The sequence below is a fragment of the Megascapheus bottae genome, chromosome 1 (assembly GCF_031878675.1).
Source record: "Megascapheus bottae isolate mThoBot1 chromosome 1, mThoBot2.hap1, whole genome shotgun sequence".
Classification (NCBI taxonomy): domain Eukaryota; kingdom Metazoa; phylum Chordata; class Mammalia; order Rodentia; family Geomyidae; genus Megascapheus; species Megascapheus bottae.
The window spans coordinates 2,824,583-2,844,934 of NC_143509.1; the positions used below are offsets into that span (position 1 = coordinate 2,824,583).

Sequence of the window (20,352 nt, forward strand, 5' to 3'; positions counted from 1 at the left end):
TGCAGTTCACTTGTTGCGTAGTCTCTGCTGTACTGATAGCAGCTGGGAAGGCATGAACCACCCCGGGTCCTACCTTGCTAGTCCGTGCCCTCCACCTGTCTATAGGATCCCGGGTGCTTCCGAACCAGGCTGGATGCCTCTTGCTTCCGGCAACGTTTACCCAACGTCCCAGTCCCCACGAGACATCACAGGACTCTCATCAACCCTGGCTTCTAGCCACGCTGGGCCCTCCAGGACCTCATCCCCGAAGGTGGCCGGGTGGGATGCCCAGGGCCCCATCCCACGTACAGGTTCCTTGCGTTCCGCTCTGTATTGGTCCGTTGGGAAGGGTGACTTGGCGCCCTCGGAGACGCAGGTACTCCACGGCCCCAAGTCCAGCGAGGTACTAGAAGCGCCTCAGGCCCAAACCGCAGCCGGAGGGCGGTTGTTTGAAACTCCAGCAGCGCTTTTCTGAACTGGCTGGGCCGGCGGGCTGTAGCCAGGGCTACGGCTTCGCCACGCCCACCCGAGGGTCCGCCCCCGCCGCCGATTGGCCGATCCGGGCTCGGGGGCGGAGCGTTCCCCCATATTTAACAGGGCCTGGGAGCCCCGCCTCCGCTTTTCTGAACTGGCTGGGCCGGCGGGCTGTAGGCAGGGCTACGGCTTCGCCACGCCCACCCAAGGGTCCGCCCCCGCCTCTGATTGGCCGATCCGGGCTCGGGGGCGGAGCGTTTCGCCGTATTTACCAGGACCTGGGAGCCCCTCCGCGGTGGAGGCGGCAGAACCATGGGTTCCCGGGCTCCGGCTTCCAGGATGGCTGCTGGCGGCTGCCGGGGCGCGGCGGGGCCCTGGCCGGGCTCCGGCGCCCGGCGATCGCCGTTCTCCTTCCTCTTAGTGTTGTTGCTGGCTGCGCCCGGCGCTCGGGCCGCGGGCTACCAGGTGAGCAGCGCCCGCGGGGCGGAAATGTGGAGGAACTGGATGGAGCCCCCGAGTGGGGGCCGACGTGCGGGTGGGTGTGACCTGCGGGGGCCTGGCGAGCGGGGGGCCAGGTGACAGCTCGGGCCGCGCGACCTGGCCGGGGAGTCCGAGAGGGGCGGCGCGTGGTCGTCTGTCCTCGGCCCGTGCCGGGTCACGCCTCCTGGGGCTTTGCAAGCATCCAGCCGTGAGGTTTGGGATCAGAGCCCAGGGCCTGGTAGCGTGGAGCTGTGGGCTTCTATCGTGCCGTGCCCCAGACCGTCTGTGCTTGTTGTTCGTTCTGTCTGAATCTGTTTGAGGAACTGAGTGTCCCCCAAGACGCTACCTCCCGAGGCACCTCCGGGGAACCTTGTAGCACAACTTGGCCTTACAGACCAGATTTGAGTATGCCTGCAGGGCATCTCACCTCCAGGTCCACCTCCGCCTGCCTGCAGTTACAGCTGGGCTTCTCCACGACTTGATGGCTTCGTAGTGCATAAATCAGCTTTAGTGCCCCCCCCCCACCCCTTTGATCGTCGTACTTGAACTCTGGGTCTGGGTGCTGTCCCTGACCTACCACCCCCACTCCTCGAGCCACAATGCTACTTCCGGTTTTCTGGTGGTTAATTGGAGATGGGAGTCTCACGGACTCCCTGGCTGGCTCTGAAGCAAGATCCTCAGATCTCAGCCTCCTGAGTAGCTAAAGGGCTCCACAACCTTAGTGTCTTTAGTCTTTATGGCTCACTCCCATAAACCTAGTTAATTGGGAGGCTGGGATCTGAGGGCTGTGGTTGTAAACCAGCCTAGACAGTTAACCAGTAAAAAGCTGAGCTGTAAGCTCATCCTAGCTCATCCTAGCTCATCCTAGCTACTCAGGAGGCTGAGATCTGAGGATTGCGGTTCAAAGTGAGCTCAGGCATTAATGTCCATGAAACTTTTTTTTTTTTGCCTGGGCCTTGAACTCAGGGCCTGAGCACTGTCCTTGGGCTTTCTTAAGACTAGAGCTTTACCACTTGAGCCATAGCACCATTTCCAACTTTTACTATATATGAGATACGGAGGAATCAAACCCAGGTCTTCCTGCTTGTTGGCAAGCACTCCACCACTAGGCCAAACTCCCAGCCCCAAGTCTGCAAGGCTCTTATCTCCAATTAACCACCAGAAAACCGGAAGTGGTGCTGTGGCTCAAGGGGTAGGGCAGTAGCCTTGAGCTGGAGCTCAGGGACAATGCACAGGCAGGCCCAGAGTTCAAGTCCCATGACTAACAAAAAAGCTGGACTTGTGGCTCAAGTGGTTGAGCAACAGTCTTGAGTAGAAAAGGCAAAGTGAGAGCCCAGGCCCTGAAGATCAAGTAGTACCAACATGGAAGCAACAAAACCCAAATTACAAAGACCCAGTTACTATTGCAATAATCTCCCCACGAAGTCTTGTGGAGTTGTGTCCTGTCTGGGAGGGCCTGGCCTTCTCTCCAGTGCTTGGGTAAGCCTCTGGCTCTGAGTCACTCATTTTGGACCACAGGCCTTTTGCTTGTCATACCCTACCCTGCCTCTCAATACTGGGTTCACTGACAGACATGTGTCTGTTTGGGGGTCTCTATGCAGACGTGTCCCCAGGTGCAGCCAAACATGTTGAATGTTCACCTCCTGGCCCACACTCACGATGACGTGGGCTGGCTCAAGACAGTGGACCAGTACTTCTATGGCAGTGAGTAGACGTGGTACCCCTCTCATCCCTGCTGGAACTTGGGCCTCAGGGTGGTAGGGATGGAGAGGCTGGGCTTATTGAGCCAAGGGCTCTTCCCCAACTCAGCCCCATTGACCTCAGAGCCACCGACCTTGTGTGTCCACAGTCAAGAATGACATCCAGCACGGGGGCGTGCAGTACATCCTCGACTCAGTCATCTCCGCCCTGGTGGCAGAGCCCTCCCGTCGCTTCGTCTACGTGGAGATGGCCTTCTTCTCCCGCTGGTGGCACCAGCAGACAAAAGCAACACAGGAAATCGTGCGGGCCCTGGTGCGTCAGGGTGAGTGCACCCCAAGAAAACGAAAAGAGGAAGTCCAGCCGCCTTGGGCTTCTGCGGTTTTTATCAGCATGTCCCAGACGTTCTCTGTACTTCCAGAACTGTGCGTCCCGGCACTGGGTCCCTTCCCCTTTCCAGGTGTCATCCACCTAGACTCCTTAGCTCGTGCCTCTTTGCTCAGGACGCCTGGAGTTTGCCAACGGCGGCTGGGTGATGAATGATGAGGCCAGCACCCACTACGGCGCCATCGTGGACCAGATGACTTTTGGGCTGCGCTTTCTGCAGGACACATTCGGCAGTGATGGGCGTCCCCGTGTGGCCTGGCACGTGGACCCCTTCGGCCACTCCCGGGAGCAGGCCTCTCTGTTTGCCCAGGTGCAATCCTGACCTCTCTTGGCCTCACCCCTGGCTGGCTCTGACTCTGCCTGCTGGGGCTGGGGATTTGGCTGAAGCAGTAGAGTGCCTACTTAGCTGAGGTTCAAATTCAAGTAGTTCAAACTCCAGTATCTTCAAAAACAAACCCCATCATAAAACCAGCGTCATTTCCTGTACCTTTCCCCATTGATGCCCCAGGCTCAGGTTGGAGAAGGAAAGCTTCCTTTTAGGTTTTCTGGGGTTGCTTGGGGGGTTTGAACTCAGGGTCTGGGCACTGACCCTGAGCTCTTTTGCTCAAGGCTAGTGCTCTATATTGATTTGGGCCACAGCTCCTCTTTTTTTTTTGAGTGGTTAATTGGGGGCTATTCTGCCCCAGCTGGCTTTGAACCCCAATCCTCAGATCTCAGCCTCCTGAGTAGGTAGGATTATAGGCATGCGTCACCAGTGCCTGGTCTCCTTTCAGCCTTAACTGAAGAGGCAGGTATCATTCTGGCTTTGGTCTACTCCCTTTCAGCTGCCCAACGGAGCCTTCTGGCCTGTCCCAAGCTCAGACTCATTGCCAGGCAAGGTGGTGGGTGCATGCCTACAGTCCCAGCACATTTTTGTTGTTGGTCGGGACTTGAACTCAGGGCCTCTGTTCTCCCTGAGCTCAAGACTATCACCTTATCCCTTGAGCCACAGTGCCACTTCTGGTTTCCTGGTGATTGAGCTAAGAGTCTCACAGACTTTTTAGTACCTGGACTGGCTTTGAACCTCGATCCTCAGATCTCACCCTAGGATTACAGGCATTAGCCACCATGCCTTGCTAGTCCTGGCACTTTTTTGGGGGGGCGGGGGGTAATCATGGGGCTTGAAATCTGGGCCTGAGTGCTGTCCCTGAGCTCTTCAGGCTACTATCCTACCCTTGGAGCCGCATCCACACTTCCCATTTCTAGTGATTAAGTGGAGATTAGAATCTCAAGGATTTTAGTGCCCAGGCTGGCTTTGAACAGGATCCTCAGATCTCAGCCTCCTTGAGTAGATAGGATTACAGGGATGAGCCACTGTGCCCAGCTAGGGTTTTGGATTTTAACATGCAGTTTCACTATCCAGCACTTTTAAGCCTGAGGAAGATCATGAATTTTAGCTCAGCTTAGACTACATAGCCAGATCCAATCTCGAAAAAGCAAAATGAGGAGGACTGGGCTTTGCTCATGCCCTTAATTCTAGCTACTTAGGAGGGCTGCGGTTCTAAGTCTGCCAGGGCAAACATTACTGAAACCCATCTCAACAAAGAAACTAGATACAGTGCTTCACACCTGTAATCTCAGCTAAGAGGGAGGCAAAGGGAATTTGAAGCTGACAAGGACAAAAAGTGGGAGACTCTTACCCAGAAATAACTGAAGAAAGGCCTGGTGGCATGGTTCAAGTGATAGAGTGTCTACCTGGCAAGCATAAGTCGTGAATTCAAACCTCAACAGTGAAAAACAAATAACCCCACCCTCACGAAGAACAAGGTTCCACAAAAGGAACAAAACCCCCAAACTGGAAGTGTCCTTTGTTTCAGTGCCTAGTTTCTGTGCTCATACCCACCCTTCCTAAGGTTTGACCTGGCATACATATTAACTCATCCTGTCCCCTGCTATCCCACTCCCAGATGGGCTTTGATGGCTTCTTCTTTGGGCGGCTGGATTATCAAGATAAAAACGAGCGGATCAAGAGGAAGGAGATGGAGCAGGTATGGAGGGCCAGTGCCAGCCTGAAGCCGCCCACTGCAGACCTCTTCACTGGTGAGGGCAACCCCAGGGCCCCTGGGAATGGAGGATCCTGGGCTTGACTTAACGATCTAAGACTGTTAATTATTAAGTCAGGTGTTGAGCCTCAAACCTAATCTTTGTACTTGGGCCAGGAGGAAACTGGGATGTTTGTGGTTAGAAGACTAAGTCTCCATCTCTACCGAAAGCTGAGCACAGTGACCCTGGCCTGTCATCCACAAGTAGGGGGAGAAACTGAAGTCCCACCTGTGAAGGTAGCAGTGCAAGGGAGAGAAGGGTGACTCAAGTGGTAGAGCAGCTGCCTGGCAAGCAGGAGGCGTGAGTTCAATTCCCAGAATCACCAAAATGGAAAAAAAAAGAGAGAGAAATCTTGGGCCAGGAGCATGGCCTAATGGTAGAATGCTTGTTTAGCATGCATGAACCCCTGAGTTCGATTCCTCAGTACTACATACACAGAAAAAGCAGTAAGTAAAGTGACTCAAGTGGTAGGATGCTAGCTGTGAGAAAGTTCAAGGTCAAAGCTCAGGCCCTGAGTTCAAACCCCAGGACTGGTGCAAAAAAAAATAAATAAAAGAGAGAGAAATCCTCAAGAGACTTGTGCACATGATCCTCCATTTTCTTTTCACACCAGGCCTTCCCTGATTGTGAAGCCCAATGGGCCTGGCAGGCTTGGATCCCAGGGCAGGTGTGAGGTATTGAGCATCTCCCTCCTCTCAACCTACTGTGCCTTACCAGGTGTGCTCCCCAACATGTATAACCCACCGAAATACCTGTGCTGGGACATACTGTGTGCCGATGACCCTGTGGTAGAAGACCCCCAAAGCCCAGAGTACAACGCTAACAAACTGGTCCGTTACTTTCTACAACTGGCCGTCACCCAGGTAACCCTTGTGTCCAGGACTTTGGGGCTATGGTAGAGCGTTCACCGAGGCCTTTCCACAGCCTGAGGGCTAGGAGGAAAGAGACCAAATGTTACTATCCCATCACCTCAGCCACCTCAGATGTGTGCCTCCTCCGTTAGAAGCATGCCTGAAACAGCAAGGCAGCTGGACATATCTAGAGCTGGTGCATATCTAGAGTCTTAGCTACTTGAGAAGCAGAGATAGGAGGATCGGGGTTCAAGGCCAGGAGGGCAGGAGGCCTGAGTTCTCTCCTTTGTTGTACTGCCACAACAAAAAATTAAAAACAAGTTGGGTGATGGTGATTCATATCTGTAATCCTAGCTACTCAGGAGGCTGAGATCTGAGAATCCCAATTAAACACCAATGTAGGCTGGAAAAGACCTTGGTGCCAAAAGTGGAGCTGTGGCTCAAGTAGTAGAACATCAGCCTTGAGTTCAGACCCAGTACTGGTACACAAACATATACCAAAAAAAAAACTATCACGGGGGCTGGGAGTTTGGCCTAGTGGTAGAGTGCTTGCCTAACACACACAAAGACCAGGGTTTGAGTCCTCAGTACCACATACATAGGAAAAACTGGAAATGGTGCTGTGGCTCAAGTGCCAGCCTTGAAAAAGCTCAAGGGCAGTGCTTAGGCCCTGAGCTCAAGCCCCAGGACTGATAAAAACAAAAACAAGACATTAAAACATGGTCACATAGTGACTTAGTGGCATTAGCTGTTTTGGGGTCCATAAAACCTACTTGAGGGGCTGGGAGTTTGGCCTAGTGGTAGAGTGCTTGCCTAGCATGCACGAAGACCCGGGTTTGATTCCTCGGTACCACATACATAGAAAAAAGCTGGAAGTGGTGCTGAGGCTCAAGTGGTAGAGCTCTAGCCTTGAGAAAGTCCAAGGACAGTGCTCAGGCCCTGAGCCCAAGCCCAGGACTGGCAAAAAAAAAAAAAAAAAAAAAAAAAAGCTTACTTGAATACCACTGGCTTTTATCTTTTTCTTTCTTTCTTTTTTTTTTTTTTTTTTTTTGGTCTGTTGTTGGGGCTTGACCTCAGGGCCAGGATGCCATTGCTCTTTTGTTCAAGACTAGTGGTCTGCCACTTTGAGCCACAGATCCACTTCTGGTTTTTGAGTAGCTAATGGGAGATAAAAGTCTTGGGATTGGAAATAAGATCCTCAGATTTCAGCCTCTTGAGTGGCTAGGATTAAAGGTGAGACCTTATAATCCAACCCCTATAAGCCAGTACCCAACCCACTAGCTTTTTTTTTTTTTGTCAGTTGTGGGACTTGAACTCTGGGCCTGGGCACTGTCCCTGAGCTCTTCAGCTCAAGGCTACCCTGGAGCCACAGCGCCACTTCCAGTTTTCTGGTGGTTAATTGGACATGAGTCTCACAGACTTTAGTGTTCAGGCTGGCTTTGAACCGTGATCCTCAGATCTTAGCCTCCTGAGTAGCTAGGATTACAGGCATGAGCCACCACACCCAAATTCCATTGGCTATTTTTACCAAAGTTCCTACAAGTCCATGTACTACATATGTGTATAGGTATATTTCTTTTGGTGGTACTGCAAATTGAACTCAGGGCCTCACCCTTGGGTAAATCCTGTACTTAAGCTATATTCCTAGTCTTTTAGTTCCTCCCCTAACCCCTAGATAGGGTCTCATGCTTTTTCCCCATACTCTCCTACCCCTGCCTCTCAAGTTGCTGGGGATTCAGGCATGTTAGCACCAGGTCCCACTCCCATATACATACATATATATATATATATATATATTTTTTTTTTTTTTTTTTTGCCAGTCCTGAAGCTTGAACTCAGGACCTGAGCACTGTCCTTGGGCTTTCTCATGGCTAATTCTACCACTTGAGCCAAGGCACCACTTTCAGTTTTTTCTATGTATGTGGTACCAAGGAATTGAGCTCAGGTCTTTGTGTATGCTAGGCAAGCACTCCACCAACTAGGCCACACTCCTGGTTCCTCTATGAATTCTTGACCATGTAAAGAATCAGCTAGACATAGGAGGTCCAGGACACTCTGGTTTGAGAAGTCCCTCCTGTCCTCCAGAGCCAGTCCTACCGTACCAAGCACACGGTGATGACCATGGGCTCGGACTTCCAATATGAGAATGCCAACTTGTGGTTCAAGAACCTGGACAAGCTCATCCAGCTCGTCAACGCAAAGGTGGGTGTGCCCGTCCTGTGGTACCTGTGTGCGCATGTGTGTGAATCACCTTGCTCCTCCTCTAACTCTGTAGGTTTCTAAGTTATGAAAAGAGTGGCTTTTGTTTGCAGATTTGGAGGCATGAATGCCCCCTCCCCCACTCCGTGGGAGAGGTACACATGGTGGGAGGGGCAGTTTTGTTTTTGGCTGCTCCTTGTGCTTGAACTTAGTCTTATGGATTTTTCTGCCCACTTCTGTTTTTGTTTTGATTTTTTGCCAGTCCTGGGGCTTGGGCTTAGGTCCTGGGTCCTGTCCCTGTGCTCTTCAGCTCAAAGCTAGTGCTCTACCACCTTGAGCCGTAGCACCACTTATTTTTGGCTTTTGTGTGTGTCTGTGGTATTGAAGAATTGGACCCAGGGTTTCATGCACGCTGGACAAGCACTCTACCACTAGGCCACATTCCCAGCCCCAGTCCTTCACACAAATGTTTCTGGAGCACCTATGGTATACAGCATGAGCATAGAGGTATCTTAGTTCTTTACTTCCTGTAGTTGAAAGTGAGGCCCCAGGAGGGGCACAGTGGTTCATACTTGCAACCTCAGTTATGGGAGAAGTTGAGGTTGGAAGATTTAGGAAAATTATTGTGCTTACTGAAAAAATAAAGGAAAACAGGGGCCAGGAGTTTGGCCTAGTGGTAGAGTGCTTGCCTAGCATGCACGAAGACCCGGGTTTGATTCCTTGGTACCACATACTTAGAAAAAGCCAGAAGTGGTGCTGAGGCTCAAGTGGTAGAGCTCTAGCCTTGAGAAAAATCCAAGGACAGTGCTCAGGCCCTAAGCTTAAGCCCAGGACTGGAAAAAATAAATAAAGAAAGAAAGAAAGAAAGAAAGAAAGAAAGAAAGAAAGAAAGGAAAGCAAAAAATGATTGGGAGTGTGGCTCAAGTATATAGAGCAGGCAAACTCAGGACTGCCAAAAGTCATGTAATGGAGGGGCCAAGAGTTTGGCCTAGTGGTAGAATGTTTGCCTAGCTTGCACAAAGACCTAGGTTCGATTTCTCGGTATCACATACATCGAAAAAAAGCCAGAAATGGTGCTGTGGCTCAAGTGATAGAGCTCTAGCCTTGAGAAAGCCCAAGGACCAGAGTTCAAGGCCCAGGACTGGCAAAAAAAAGTGATGTAATGGAGGTAGCCGAATGAGGTAGTGTTTAGCATGCTCAAGGCCCTGGGTTCAAGACCCAGCATAACCCCCCCCACAAAGGAAGAAAAACAGCTGTACTTGAGCCAACAGGGGTGGTTTACACCTGTGATCCTAGCTACTCAAGAGGCTTATGGGGCCAGGAATTTGGCCAGTGGGAGAGTGCTTGCTTAGCATGCATGAAGATCCGGGTTTGATTCTTCGATACCACATACATAGAAAAAGCTGGAGGCGGGGCCGGGAGTTTGGCCTAGTGGTTAAAGTGCTTGCCTAGCATGCATGAAGACCCGGGTTCGATTCCTCGGTACCACATACATAGAAAAAAGCCTGAAGTGGTGCTGAGGCTCAAGTGGTAGAGCTCTAGCCTTGAGAAAGTCCAAGGACAGTGCTCAGGCCCTGAGCTCAAGCCCATGACTGGCAAAAAAAAAAAAAAAGAAAAAAAGCTGGAGGCTAGGAGCATGGCCTAGTGGTAGAATGCTTGCCTAACATGCATGAAGCCCTGGGTTTGATTCCTCGGTACCAAATACAAAGAAAAAGCTAAAAATGGCTCTGTGGCTCAAGTGGTAGAGCAATCGCCTTGAGGAGAGTCCAAGAACAGTGCTCAGGCCCTGAGTTCAAGCCCCAGAACTGGTCAAAAACCGAAAAAAAAAGAGGCTTAGATCCAAGAATCCCAGTTCAAAGCCAAACTGGGCAGAAAAGCCCTTGAGACTCTCCCAATGAGCCAGCAAAGAGCTGAAAGTGGAGCCAATGGTTGAACCCCAACCTTGAGGGAAAAAGCTTAGGGTGAGTACCCAGGCCATGATTTTTATTTTATTTTTTTGCCAGCCCTGGGGCTTGAACTCAAGACCTGAGCACTGTCCTTGGGCTTTCTTAAGGCTGTAGCTCTACCACTTGAGTCACAGCACCACCTCTGGCTTTTTCTATGTATGTGCTACCAGGGAATTAAACCCAGATCTTCGTGCATGCTAGGCAGGCACTCTTACCACTAGGCCAAACTCCTGGCCCCAGGCCATGATTTTCAGCTCTAGTACTGCACAAACTCACGCATGTGTGCATACACACAATTTGAATTTGAGGATCATCCCTGGAATCCTTTAAAAGATAATGTTTGGTCCCTGGCCTAGGTTCTCTTTCACCCCTGATCTTTAGTTTGCACTCAACACGTGCATTTAGCAAACACACACCTGGGACCTCGGCTGTACCCATACACCTTCCCCTAAGGCCAAACGTTCACACGCATCTCCGTCCTGCAGCAGGTGAACGGGAGCCAAGTAAACGTTCTCTACTCCACCCCTGCCTGTTACCTCTGGGAGCTGAACAAGGCCAATATCACCTGGTATTTGTTGTTGTATTTGGGGGGAGGCCTGGAAAGCAGGGGTGCGTGTTGGCATGCTCGGGGGTCCTGATCCTAGCTCCGTGCCCCCGGCTGTGCAGGTCCCTGAAGACTGACGACTTCTTTCCCTACGCCGACGGCCCCCACATGTTCTGGACCGGCTATTTTTCCAGCAGGCCGGCTCTCAAACGCTATGAGAGGGTCAGCTACAACTTTCTGCAGGTGGGAGAGCCGAGGGGCGGCGGGGCGGCGGGGCGGCGGGGCGGCGGGGCGGCGGGGCCGAGGGGCGGCGGGGCGGCGGGGCGGCGGGGCCGAGGGCCGGCGGGGCCGAGGGGCGGCGGGGCCGAGGGGCGGCGGGGCCGAGGGGCGGCGGGGCGGCGGGGCCGAGGGGCGCGGGGCCGAGGGGCGCGGGGCCGAGGGGCGCGGGGCCGAGGGGCGCGGGGCCGAGGGGCGGCGGGGCGGCGGGGCCGAGGGGCGCGGGGCCGAGGGGCGCGGGGCCGAGGGGCGCGGGGCGGGACTCCTAGGGGCGGTGCCCACTATGCCCACTGCTTCCCAGGTGTGCAATCAGCTGGAGGCCCTGGCGGGCCCGGCGGCCGACGCGGGACCGTACGGCGCGGGGAGCAGCCTGCCCCTCCGTAGGTGTCGGGCCGGCCGCCCTCTCGGGTCCCCCCACCCCCCAGCCCTGCCCTCCTCCCACACCGGCCCTCAGGCGTGTCTCGGGGAGGGGGGGCGGTCCGGGCAGGCCTCACCCTTGCCAACTCTCTGCTGGCAGAGGAGGCCATGGCGGTGCTGCAGCACCACGACGCGGTCAGCGGCACCGCGAGGCAGCACGTGACGAACGACTACGCGAGGCAGCTGGCGGCCGGCTGGGGGCCGTGCGAGGTGAGAGGGGCCGGAGGCCGGAAGGGGCGTGGCCGGGGCGCCCTGAAAGGCTCCGCGGGGCGGGGCTTAGGCTGGTGGGTGGGACTTCGGAGGGCTCTAGGGCGTGGCCTAGACAGGGGTTGTGGGGCGGGGCTTTTGAGAGGAGCAGAACAGGGCGGGGCCTCAGGGGAGAGACCGGAGAGATGAGTGGTGGAGAAGGCAGAGGGCGTGGCTTAAGGCAGAGGTGGCTGGAGCCTAAAGCAGCAGGGGCGGGGCTTTAGGAGGATCGTGGGCGTGGTCTAGACCAGGGGGTGGTGCTTCTAGGGGCTGTAGGGGCGGGGCCGGGCCTGGGGCGGAGACCCAGGTGTGGTGCTTGTTCCAGGTTCTCCTGAGCAATGCGCTGTCGCGGCTCAGCGGCTCCAAGGAGGTCTTCTCTTTCTGCCGGAGCCTCAACGTCAGCGTGTGTCCCCTCACCCAGGAAACGTCGCGCGTGAGTGGGCGGGCTGGGACCCCGGGAGTAAGAGAGGCTGGGCTCCGGAGTGCAGAGCGTGGGCCGCTTGTTTCATGCTTATTTTTGTGGTACTTGGGGCTTGAGCTCCTTTTTCTGCTCAGGTCTGGCGCTTTACCACCTGAACCACAGCTCCACTTCCAGCTTTGTGTTGCACGGTGAATTGGAGATGAAGTCTGAAAGGATTTTCCTGTTTGGGTCCGTGGTAGGACTTGCACTCTGGGCCTGGGCGCCGGCCCTGAGCTCTTCAGCTCAAGGCTAGCGCTCTACCACGTGAGCCACAGCGCCACTTCCCGTTTCCTGGTGGTTAAATGGAGAGGAGGCTCATGGACTTTCGTGCCCGGGCTGGCTTTGAACCGCGACCCTCAGATCTCAACCTCCTGACAAACTTGAGCCACCAGTGCCCAGCATAATTCAAAGGATTTTTCTGCTTAGGTTGGCTTTGAACCTGGATCCTTAGGTCTGAGCCTGTTGAGTTGCTGGGATTACAGGTGCCCAGACATAATTCTTTTTTGGAAGACCATATTTGGGGACAGTGAATCTGGGCTAGGAGAAAGGCCAACAGTGCAAGAGGGGAGGCTGACTTCTCTGCCGCTGCTGAGGGATGCTGTACCCCTTGCTAGGAGGGTTTGAAGAGGATCTGATACGACCCAGTGACCTCTTCCAACCTCCCCTGCAGTTCCAGGTCTTCATATATAATCCCCTAGGGCGGAAGGTGGACCATATGGTTCGGCTGCCCATCATGGAAGGCGGTTTTGTCGTCAAAGATCCCAGTGGCCAGCCTGTTCCCAACGCAGTAAGCCTGCTCAGTGAATACCTGGACCCTCGGGCCCTCCCCCTGGAGACCTCTCTCTACCTCCATTGTCCCTTAACCCCAGCTCCCCTCCACCTCTGCAATATCTTCCTCCTGAGAGCAGCCCACCTTTTAACTACCCTCCGTCCCACTCCAGGGCTGGCTGTGATGTGCCTATCTGTAATCACAGCCCTTGAAGGAGGTTGAGGCAGAAGGATTGTAAGGTGGAGGCCAATATAGGCTCCTCCTTCCTTTCCTCTTCCCTTTCTCCCTCCCTCCCTTCTCTTTTTCTTTTTTTCATTAACTTTTTTCTGACCCGCCTTACTATATTATAGCCAAGGTTGGCCCAGAACTTCTGACCCCTCTGCTCTCTTCTCCAGCATGTTGGGGATTACATGGGTGAACAGCTCGGTCTTCTTCCTCACAGAAAATTGTCTTTGCCTCCTGAAGGTCTCTTCCCTTGAACCTCTAAATCTCCACCTCAACCAGCAGTCTCTTTCCTTTCTCACTGACGTCTCTCCAGGTCCCCATCTCTGTATCCTCCCTGTAGGTTCCCACCCCTTGGGATCCATCTCCTCCTCCTCCTCCTCCTCTTCCTCCTCCTCTTCTTCCTCTTCCTCCTCCACCACCACCACCTCCATTTTCTTTTTCCCTCCTTCCTCCTATTTGCTTCTTTATGCTGGGGATAAACCCAAGGCCTTACGCATGCTAGGCAAGTGCTCTTCCATGGAGCCACATCCCCAGCCTGCTTCTCTTGAAACCTGACCCTCCCGTCATGACACCGAATTTCTCCTTCCCATCCACTCCTTGCCCTCCTTCCCCTGCTGAGGGCTCTGCAGGTGTCTGTGCAGCTTGACTTTTCCCTCCTCTCTCACTCGAGGTGCTGGAACTTCCCAGCTTGTATGATAAGGAGAATCACATGGAGCTGCTGTTTTCAGCTCGGGTACCTGCGTTGGGCTTCAGCGTCTACTCAGTAGCCCCTGTATCCAGCCGGAGCCCCAAGGCCCGTACAAAGGTTTTCAGACCCCAGAGGTCCGAAGCCCAGATCTTGGCCATCAAAAATGAGGTGAGGGCCTTTCAGAACCCCATCCCCTGCCCTTGATTGTGTGTGTCCTTGAGCAATTTGCTGAGTGACCTTCATCTGAAACACACCTCAGTGTGTTTTCTGGATCCAGTGTGGCTAGCAGTGGTGTTCAATAGGTGTGGCAGGCTGAGGGGTTTTAATTTTAGGGAAAGGGGGTCAGGGGAGGCCTTCCTGGCAAAGTGACATTTAAGGCAAGAGATTTAGGGGTAGGGACGTGACTGAGCAATTTCAGGTATGATGTAGCAGAAGTGGGGGACAGTGGAGACTTGGAGTGTGACTCAGAAGTAGGGGTCTGGGTCAGTAGAACACTTAGCATAAGGGAGGCCAACGATTCCATTCCCAGAACCCTGAAAACAAACACAAGATGCTATCATAGACCCTAGCATTTGTATCTTTGTACCTCTTTACCTTCCATAAAAATTATATTTTGTGATGTTATGAAGACCATTTGTTATTCAAGGTTTGTTTGGATTCACTCTGTCTCTTTGGGGTTTGAGTGTGTGTGTGTTGGTTCTAGGGCTTAACCTCAGGGCCTGTGTTCTGTCCCTTCACTTTTTTCACTCAAGGCTGAACCTCTTATCATCTGAAACACAGCTCCACTTCTGGTTCTTTGGTGGTTTATTGGATATGAGAGTCTCACAGGACTTTCCCTGGCTGGCTTTGAACCTGGATCCTCAGATCACAGTCTGCTGGAGTTTGAATTTGGGGCTTTGAGCTTGTTAGGCCTGCGTCTCTAGCCCTTCACTGGTTACTTCTGAGATAGGGTCCTGCTCCCCACCCGGCATGCACCTAGGCCTGGGTTCCTATTGTAGGCTTCCTGTTGTGCTTGACAGGCGTGTACCACCATGCCTGGCTCCCTCCATGGAAACTGAGTCGCCTACACTCTTCTCTCCAGGCTGGTCTGGCACCATAATCTTTCCAGTGTCTGCATCCTCTGCGGCTTAGGATGACAGATGACCATTGTGCCAAGCTCTGGGTTGAGAAGGTGTCTCTCAAACGTTTCTTCCCAGGCTGGCCTAGAACTGTGATCCTCTTGTTCTCAGCCTCATAAGAAGCTAGGATTACAGGCCTGTGTGTGTGTGTGTGTGTGTGTGTGTGTGTATATCTGTTTATGTTGCTAGTGATCAAGCCCAAAGCCTCACACTGGTTATGCAAGCACTCTACCACTGAGCTATAATCCCATCCCTGTTTTCTTTGGAGTCTAAGGAAAGTGGAAACACTTCCATGGGCCCCTAAAAATCTCCAGGGTTCTGTGTGAGATGCTTCAAGTTGGCCCTGGCTTGGAGCAAAGGAAGGCTTTGATTGGACTTAGCATGTCACAGGTGTGATATGGCTGCAGCAGGAAGAACCCGTTATGTGTGTGGGGAGGGGGTGCGGACCTGCGGGGGGGGGCACGTCAATCCTGTAGAGTCATGACTAGATTGAGGAGTTGCCACTGGTTCACGTGACTGATGCTTCCATCTGTCCACACTTCCCTGCTCAGTACATCCGGGCTACCATCAACCCTGAAACGGGGTTATTGATGAAGATTGAGAATATGGAACAGAAAATCTTGCTTCCCGTGAGCCAAGGATTCTTTTGGTAAGGGAGGTAGGACCTCCGGGTCAGGGGTGGGGTGGCCGGGGTGGAAGGCTCACACAGTCCCTTATCTGACTCTGCACTGGTTCTAGGTACAAGGCCAGTACAGGCAACAATGAAAGCACTCAGGCATCGGGTGCTTACATCTTCAGACCTGACGGAGAGAAACCGTTTCCTGTGAGCCGCTGGGCCCAGACACGTCTGGTCAAGGTCTGGAGCCGTGGTTCATGAATGACTATTTGGAGTGGAGTGCGAGTGGGGGTAGTGGAACCTTGAAGTGTGATGTGCCAGATGCAGGGTGAAGATGAGGGAGAATGTTTACATTTCCTTTAGATAAAGAGGTAAGACCCGGGGGCCAGTAAGAGAATGCCTTGGCCAGGCGCTGGGGCCTCACACATGTAATCCTAGCTCCTCAGGAAGCTGAGATGTGAGGGCTGCATTTGAATTTAGTCTGGGAAGAAAAGTGCCTTCGATATTTAACTCCTAATTAATCAACAAAGAGCCAGAAATGGAGCTGTGGCCCAAGTGGTAAAGCATCAGCCTTGAGTAAAAAAAGCCAAGTAAGACTGCAAGGCACTGAGTTCAAGTCCCAGTACTGGCAGACAAAAAAAGAAAGCAAGCCAAGTGCTAGTGACTCACCCCTGTCATCCCAGACCTTTAGAAAGCTGAGATCTCAGGACTGCAGATCACAGCCAGCCACAGCAGGAAAATCTGTGAGATCCCTATTTCCAATTGACCAGCAAAAAGCCAAAAGCAGAGCGGTGGCTCATGTAGTAGAGCACTAGCCTTGATCAAGATGGCTCAGGGACAGCACCTAGGCGGGGTTCAAGTCCCAAGACTGGCACAATAATACATTTAAAAAAGAAATAGTTGGCTGGGTGCGGTGACCTATAATCCTAGCTACTCAGGAGGCTGAGATCTGAGGATCGAGGTTCAAAGCCAGCCTGGGCACAAAAGATCATGAGCCTCTTACATCCAAATAACCTCTAGAAAATGGGAAGTGAGGCTTGGTTCAAGGGTAGGGTGGTAGCCTTGAACTGAAGAGCTCAGGGACAATGCTCAGGCCCAGGGGTAGTGCAGTAGCCTTGAGCAGAAGAGCTCTGGGACAGGGCTCAGGCCAAATTCAAGCCCTATGACCCACAAAAAAAAAAAAGAAAAAGAAAAAGAAAAAAATAGTTGTCCCCAACATCTGTAGGTGTCAGGATTCATTGTAATTTTGGAAATTAGGATGAATGGAGGACTGCTTAAACAGTTCAGCCAGGTTGGTAAGAGTTGAGACCTTGGGTCCAGGACTGTGTCTCCACCACTTTTGGCACAACTCTTGGTTACCATTTGTGAGGCCCTAGGTTCTATTCCCAATACTACATATACAACCCCCCCAAACAAACAACAACAAAAAACCCCAAAATAAACAAAGATATTGACTCTGGTGGGAAGTGGGGTACCTGGTTAGTAACATGACCTCTGACCTAGGCCTTCGAGGTTCATAGAACTGGGTGGGGCCCAGTACAAGCTCAGTGCAGGCTGACTTGCTCTCTATCTGGTCTCTACAGACGGCCTTAGTGCAGGAGATACACCAGAAATTTTCAGCCTGGTGCTCCCAGGTGATCCGTCTATACCCAGGCCAGCGTCACCTGGAGCTGGAGTGGACAGTGGGACCAATCCCTAAAGAGTGAGTGGCCCAGGCTGGGCTCGGGGTGAGGGTGGGGGGCAAGGGCTCAGGAAGGTTTACATCCTTGCCAACCCTTTGGGTGCAGCGACGGCTGGGGGAAGGAAGTCATCAGCCGCTTTGACACGCCGCTGAAGACCAGGGGCCGGTTCTACACCGACAGCAATGGCCGGGAGATTCTGGAGAGGAGGTAGGGAGACTGAGGACCCCATGGGATCCGGGGAGGGGGGTTGGTGTTGAGCCTCCAGGGAGGTATGGACTGAAGGAGCAAAGGAGCAAAACGGAGGAGCCAGATGGCATGTTTGACCAAATCACTCCCATCCAGACGGAATTTTCGACCTACATGGGAACTGGCCCAGACAGAGCCAGTAGCTGGAAACTATTATCCTGTCAACAGCCGGATTTATATCACGGTACCTGGGTCCTCATCTGATCCCTCTGCAGAGTGTGTGGGGGGGGTGGTCACGGCAGACACATAGACCTCCATTCTCCTTGTCCTCCTCCATCCCACAGGACGGGAACACACAGCTGACAGTGCTCACTGACCGCTCCCAGGGAGGCAGCAGCCTGCAAGACGGCTCGCTGGAGCTTATGGTGAGTGGGCTTCTGTCTCCACACTGTCCTCCTCCTGTGTCCTTTGGATTGGGGACCGTACTGGGACCTTGTGCTTTTGCTTGGCATTTTCCCTCCACACCAGTCGGTGCTCTACCACTTGAACCACTCATCATTTGTGGTGCTTTTTGTTGATTAACTGGAGATGAGAGTTTCTTAGATTTTTTTGTTTCTTTGCCAGTCCTGGGACTTGAACTCAGGGCCTGAACACTGTCCTTGGGCTTTCCTCAAAACTAGTGCTCTACCACTTGATCCACAGCACCATTTCCAGCCTTTTCTGAGTATATGGTACTGAAGAATCAGAACCGGGTCTTCGTGCATGCTAGGCATGCACTCTACCACTAGGCCAAACTCCCAGTCCTTCTTAGTTGTTGTTTTTTGTTTTTTTGCCCAGACTGCTTCAAACCATGGATCTTCCTCTTACTGGCTTCTTGGTTTCTTTGAGCCAAGGTCTCATTCTGTAGCCTGGCCTGATCTCACTGGAGCTCTCCATTCTCCTGAGTGTTGGGATTACAGGCGGGTACCACTACGCATGCCTTCTTCCCTCTACTACTGCTCTTGAAGACTCCAGAGATTCCCTGGAGCTGCTCACCCTGTCCTGGCCGCTCTCCGCTCAGGTGCACCGAAGGCTGCTGTACGACGACTCCCGTGGAGTGGGAGAGCCGCTGGTGGAGCTGGGGAGTGGGCAGCTGATTCGAGGCCGCCACTTCGTACTTCTTGACAAAGTTCAAGATGCAGCTGCTGGGCACCGGCTTCTAGCTGAAGAAGTGGTTCTGGCCCCCCAGATAGTGCTGTCCTCGGGTCAAGGCACCACCGATCACCCTGAGGCCAGCCTTCAGACCCAGGTGAAGAGGGGCAGCGAGGGTAGAGGATGGGAATGATGTTGGCACTGCCGTTCCACCAAGTCCTGGGGAGACCATGGGCCTGCCCCCTTGTCTCTCCCTGCCTCTCATACCAGAGCCGCTCCTTTGTCTCCGCTCCACACTCTGGGCAGACTTCACCCAGTGTCAGCTCATTGGCAACCCACATAGATCCCACAGCCGCCTCAGCCCAGCCCTGCATCACTTTAGCTTCATCTGCCCACGGCTGTGCCTCCTTGCCCTGCTCCTCAGGCTTCAGATGATTTCTACCCCTTCCTCTGACTTGCACCTGACCCTGACCTGCACATTGGGGCCTTATCTCAACCTAAGTGTGGCTCAGTCTTTCCTTTCATAGACCTGTTTTGGCGGGTTCCTTCCCATCCCCTACATGCCAGTCCATACTTCAGAGTGCAGCTAAGCCCCGCCCTCTCTGTCGAGGCTCCGCCCCATGACCTAACCCCACCTCCTGCAGTACTCAGGCCTGCGCAGGGAGCTGCCGCCCTCCATACACCTGCTCACACTGGCCCGCTGGGGCCCAGAGCAGGTGCTACTGCGCTTGGAGCACCAGTTTGCCCAGGGAGAGGTCTGCCGCAACCTGAGCTCCCCTGTGACCTTAGACTTGCAGGTGAGGAGGGTGGAGGTGGGCAGAGACCGGAAGGGGGCCAGTGAGATGAGTAGAGCTGAAACTCAGGCTCATCTACTTTCTGCAGAACTTGTTCTCCGCTTTCACCATCATCCACCTGCAGGAAACTACCCTGGCGGCCAACCAGCCCCGGGCCAGCGCTTCCAGGCTCAAGTGGACACCATACACTGGTGGGGACCTAGCAGGGCTCCTTCCTGGGGTCAGCAGATCCAGGCTGGGGGGTTTAAGGATCACAAGTGGGCCCTGCAAAGCCACGACTGCAATCCCAGCTACACAGGAGACTGAGAGCTGAGGATTGAGGCGCAAGTGGTTGTATGCTGGCCTTGAGTGGAAATACTAAGGGACAACGCATAGGCCCTGAGCTCAAGCACTAATTACCCCCCATCCCCCTCCCAAAAAAAAAAGGTCCTGTAGGACTAGTAGAGATTTGAGTCAGCCAGTATGGTTGTGGGATGTGCTTGCCATCTCTGGGTTCAGTTTGAGGCTGTGAGAGGAGGGGATGGGGTGGGGGGGAAGGGGATCTTCGGGTTTAGGGCATATTTAGAGTGTAGGGTGCCTAATTGAGATCCCAAACACATGCCTTCTCTCCTGTTCATCCCAGGTCCCATCTCCTACCCCCCTCCGCCCATCCTGAACCCTGCCTCAGTTACCCTGCAGCCCATGGAGATCCGAACCTTTGTGGCCCAGGTACAATGGAAGACCAGCTAGAACTGCCAGGAGTGGGGGCAGGCCCCCGTCCTCACCTAGCAAGCAACTCCCACTCACGCAAGCCATTAAAATGCTAATCCTAAGAGTCATGTTATGTAGTCACTGTGTGTTGCTTTATTTGGGGGAGCAGTGTAGAATGAATGACAGCCTTCACCTTACATGGGATCAGCTGATGCCTGCACCAGAGCCAGGACAGGAGATGTAAATTCCTATGAAGACTAAGTCTAGGACATGTTGTTAGAATAGCAGAGATGAGCTGGGCACAGTGCCTCACTGTAATCCTAGCTACTCAGGAGGCTGAGATCTGAGGATCTAGGTTCACAGCCAACCCAAGATTTAAGAATGTCAGACTCTGATCTCCAATTAATCTAGAAA

At 53.4% G+C, this 20,352-nt stretch overlaps 1 protein-coding gene across 1 annotated transcript; it reads left to right on the forward strand.

Moving 5' to 3' along the window:
- The first annotated feature begins 731 nt into the window (after positions 1 to 731).
- Man2b1 (mannosidase alpha class 2B member 1) lies at positions 732 to 20,031 on the forward strand. Its single transcript, XM_090336425.1, has 24 exons — positions 732 to 918; positions 2,535 to 2,637; positions 2,783 to 2,956; positions 3,135 to 3,328; positions 4,965 to 5,097; positions 5,818 to 5,963; positions 8,037 to 8,153; positions 10,582 to 10,664; positions 10,763 to 10,883; positions 11,218 to 11,296; positions 11,434 to 11,543; positions 11,905 to 12,012; positions 12,710 to 12,826; positions 13,704 to 13,889; positions 15,391 to 15,488; positions 15,578 to 15,695; positions 17,039 to 17,157; positions 17,243 to 17,344; positions 17,480 to 17,567; positions 17,668 to 17,748; positions 18,384 to 18,611; positions 19,099 to 19,251; positions 19,337 to 19,439; positions 19,871 to 20,031. The coding sequence occupies exons 1-24, from the start codon at positions 766 to 768 to the stop codon at positions 19,975 to 19,977; spliced, it is 3,021 nt and encodes a 1,006-aa protein (XP_090192551.1). The 5' UTR covers positions 732 to 765; the 3' UTR covers positions 19,978 to 20,031.
- The last annotated feature ends 321 nt before the right edge of the window (positions 20,032 to 20,352 follow it).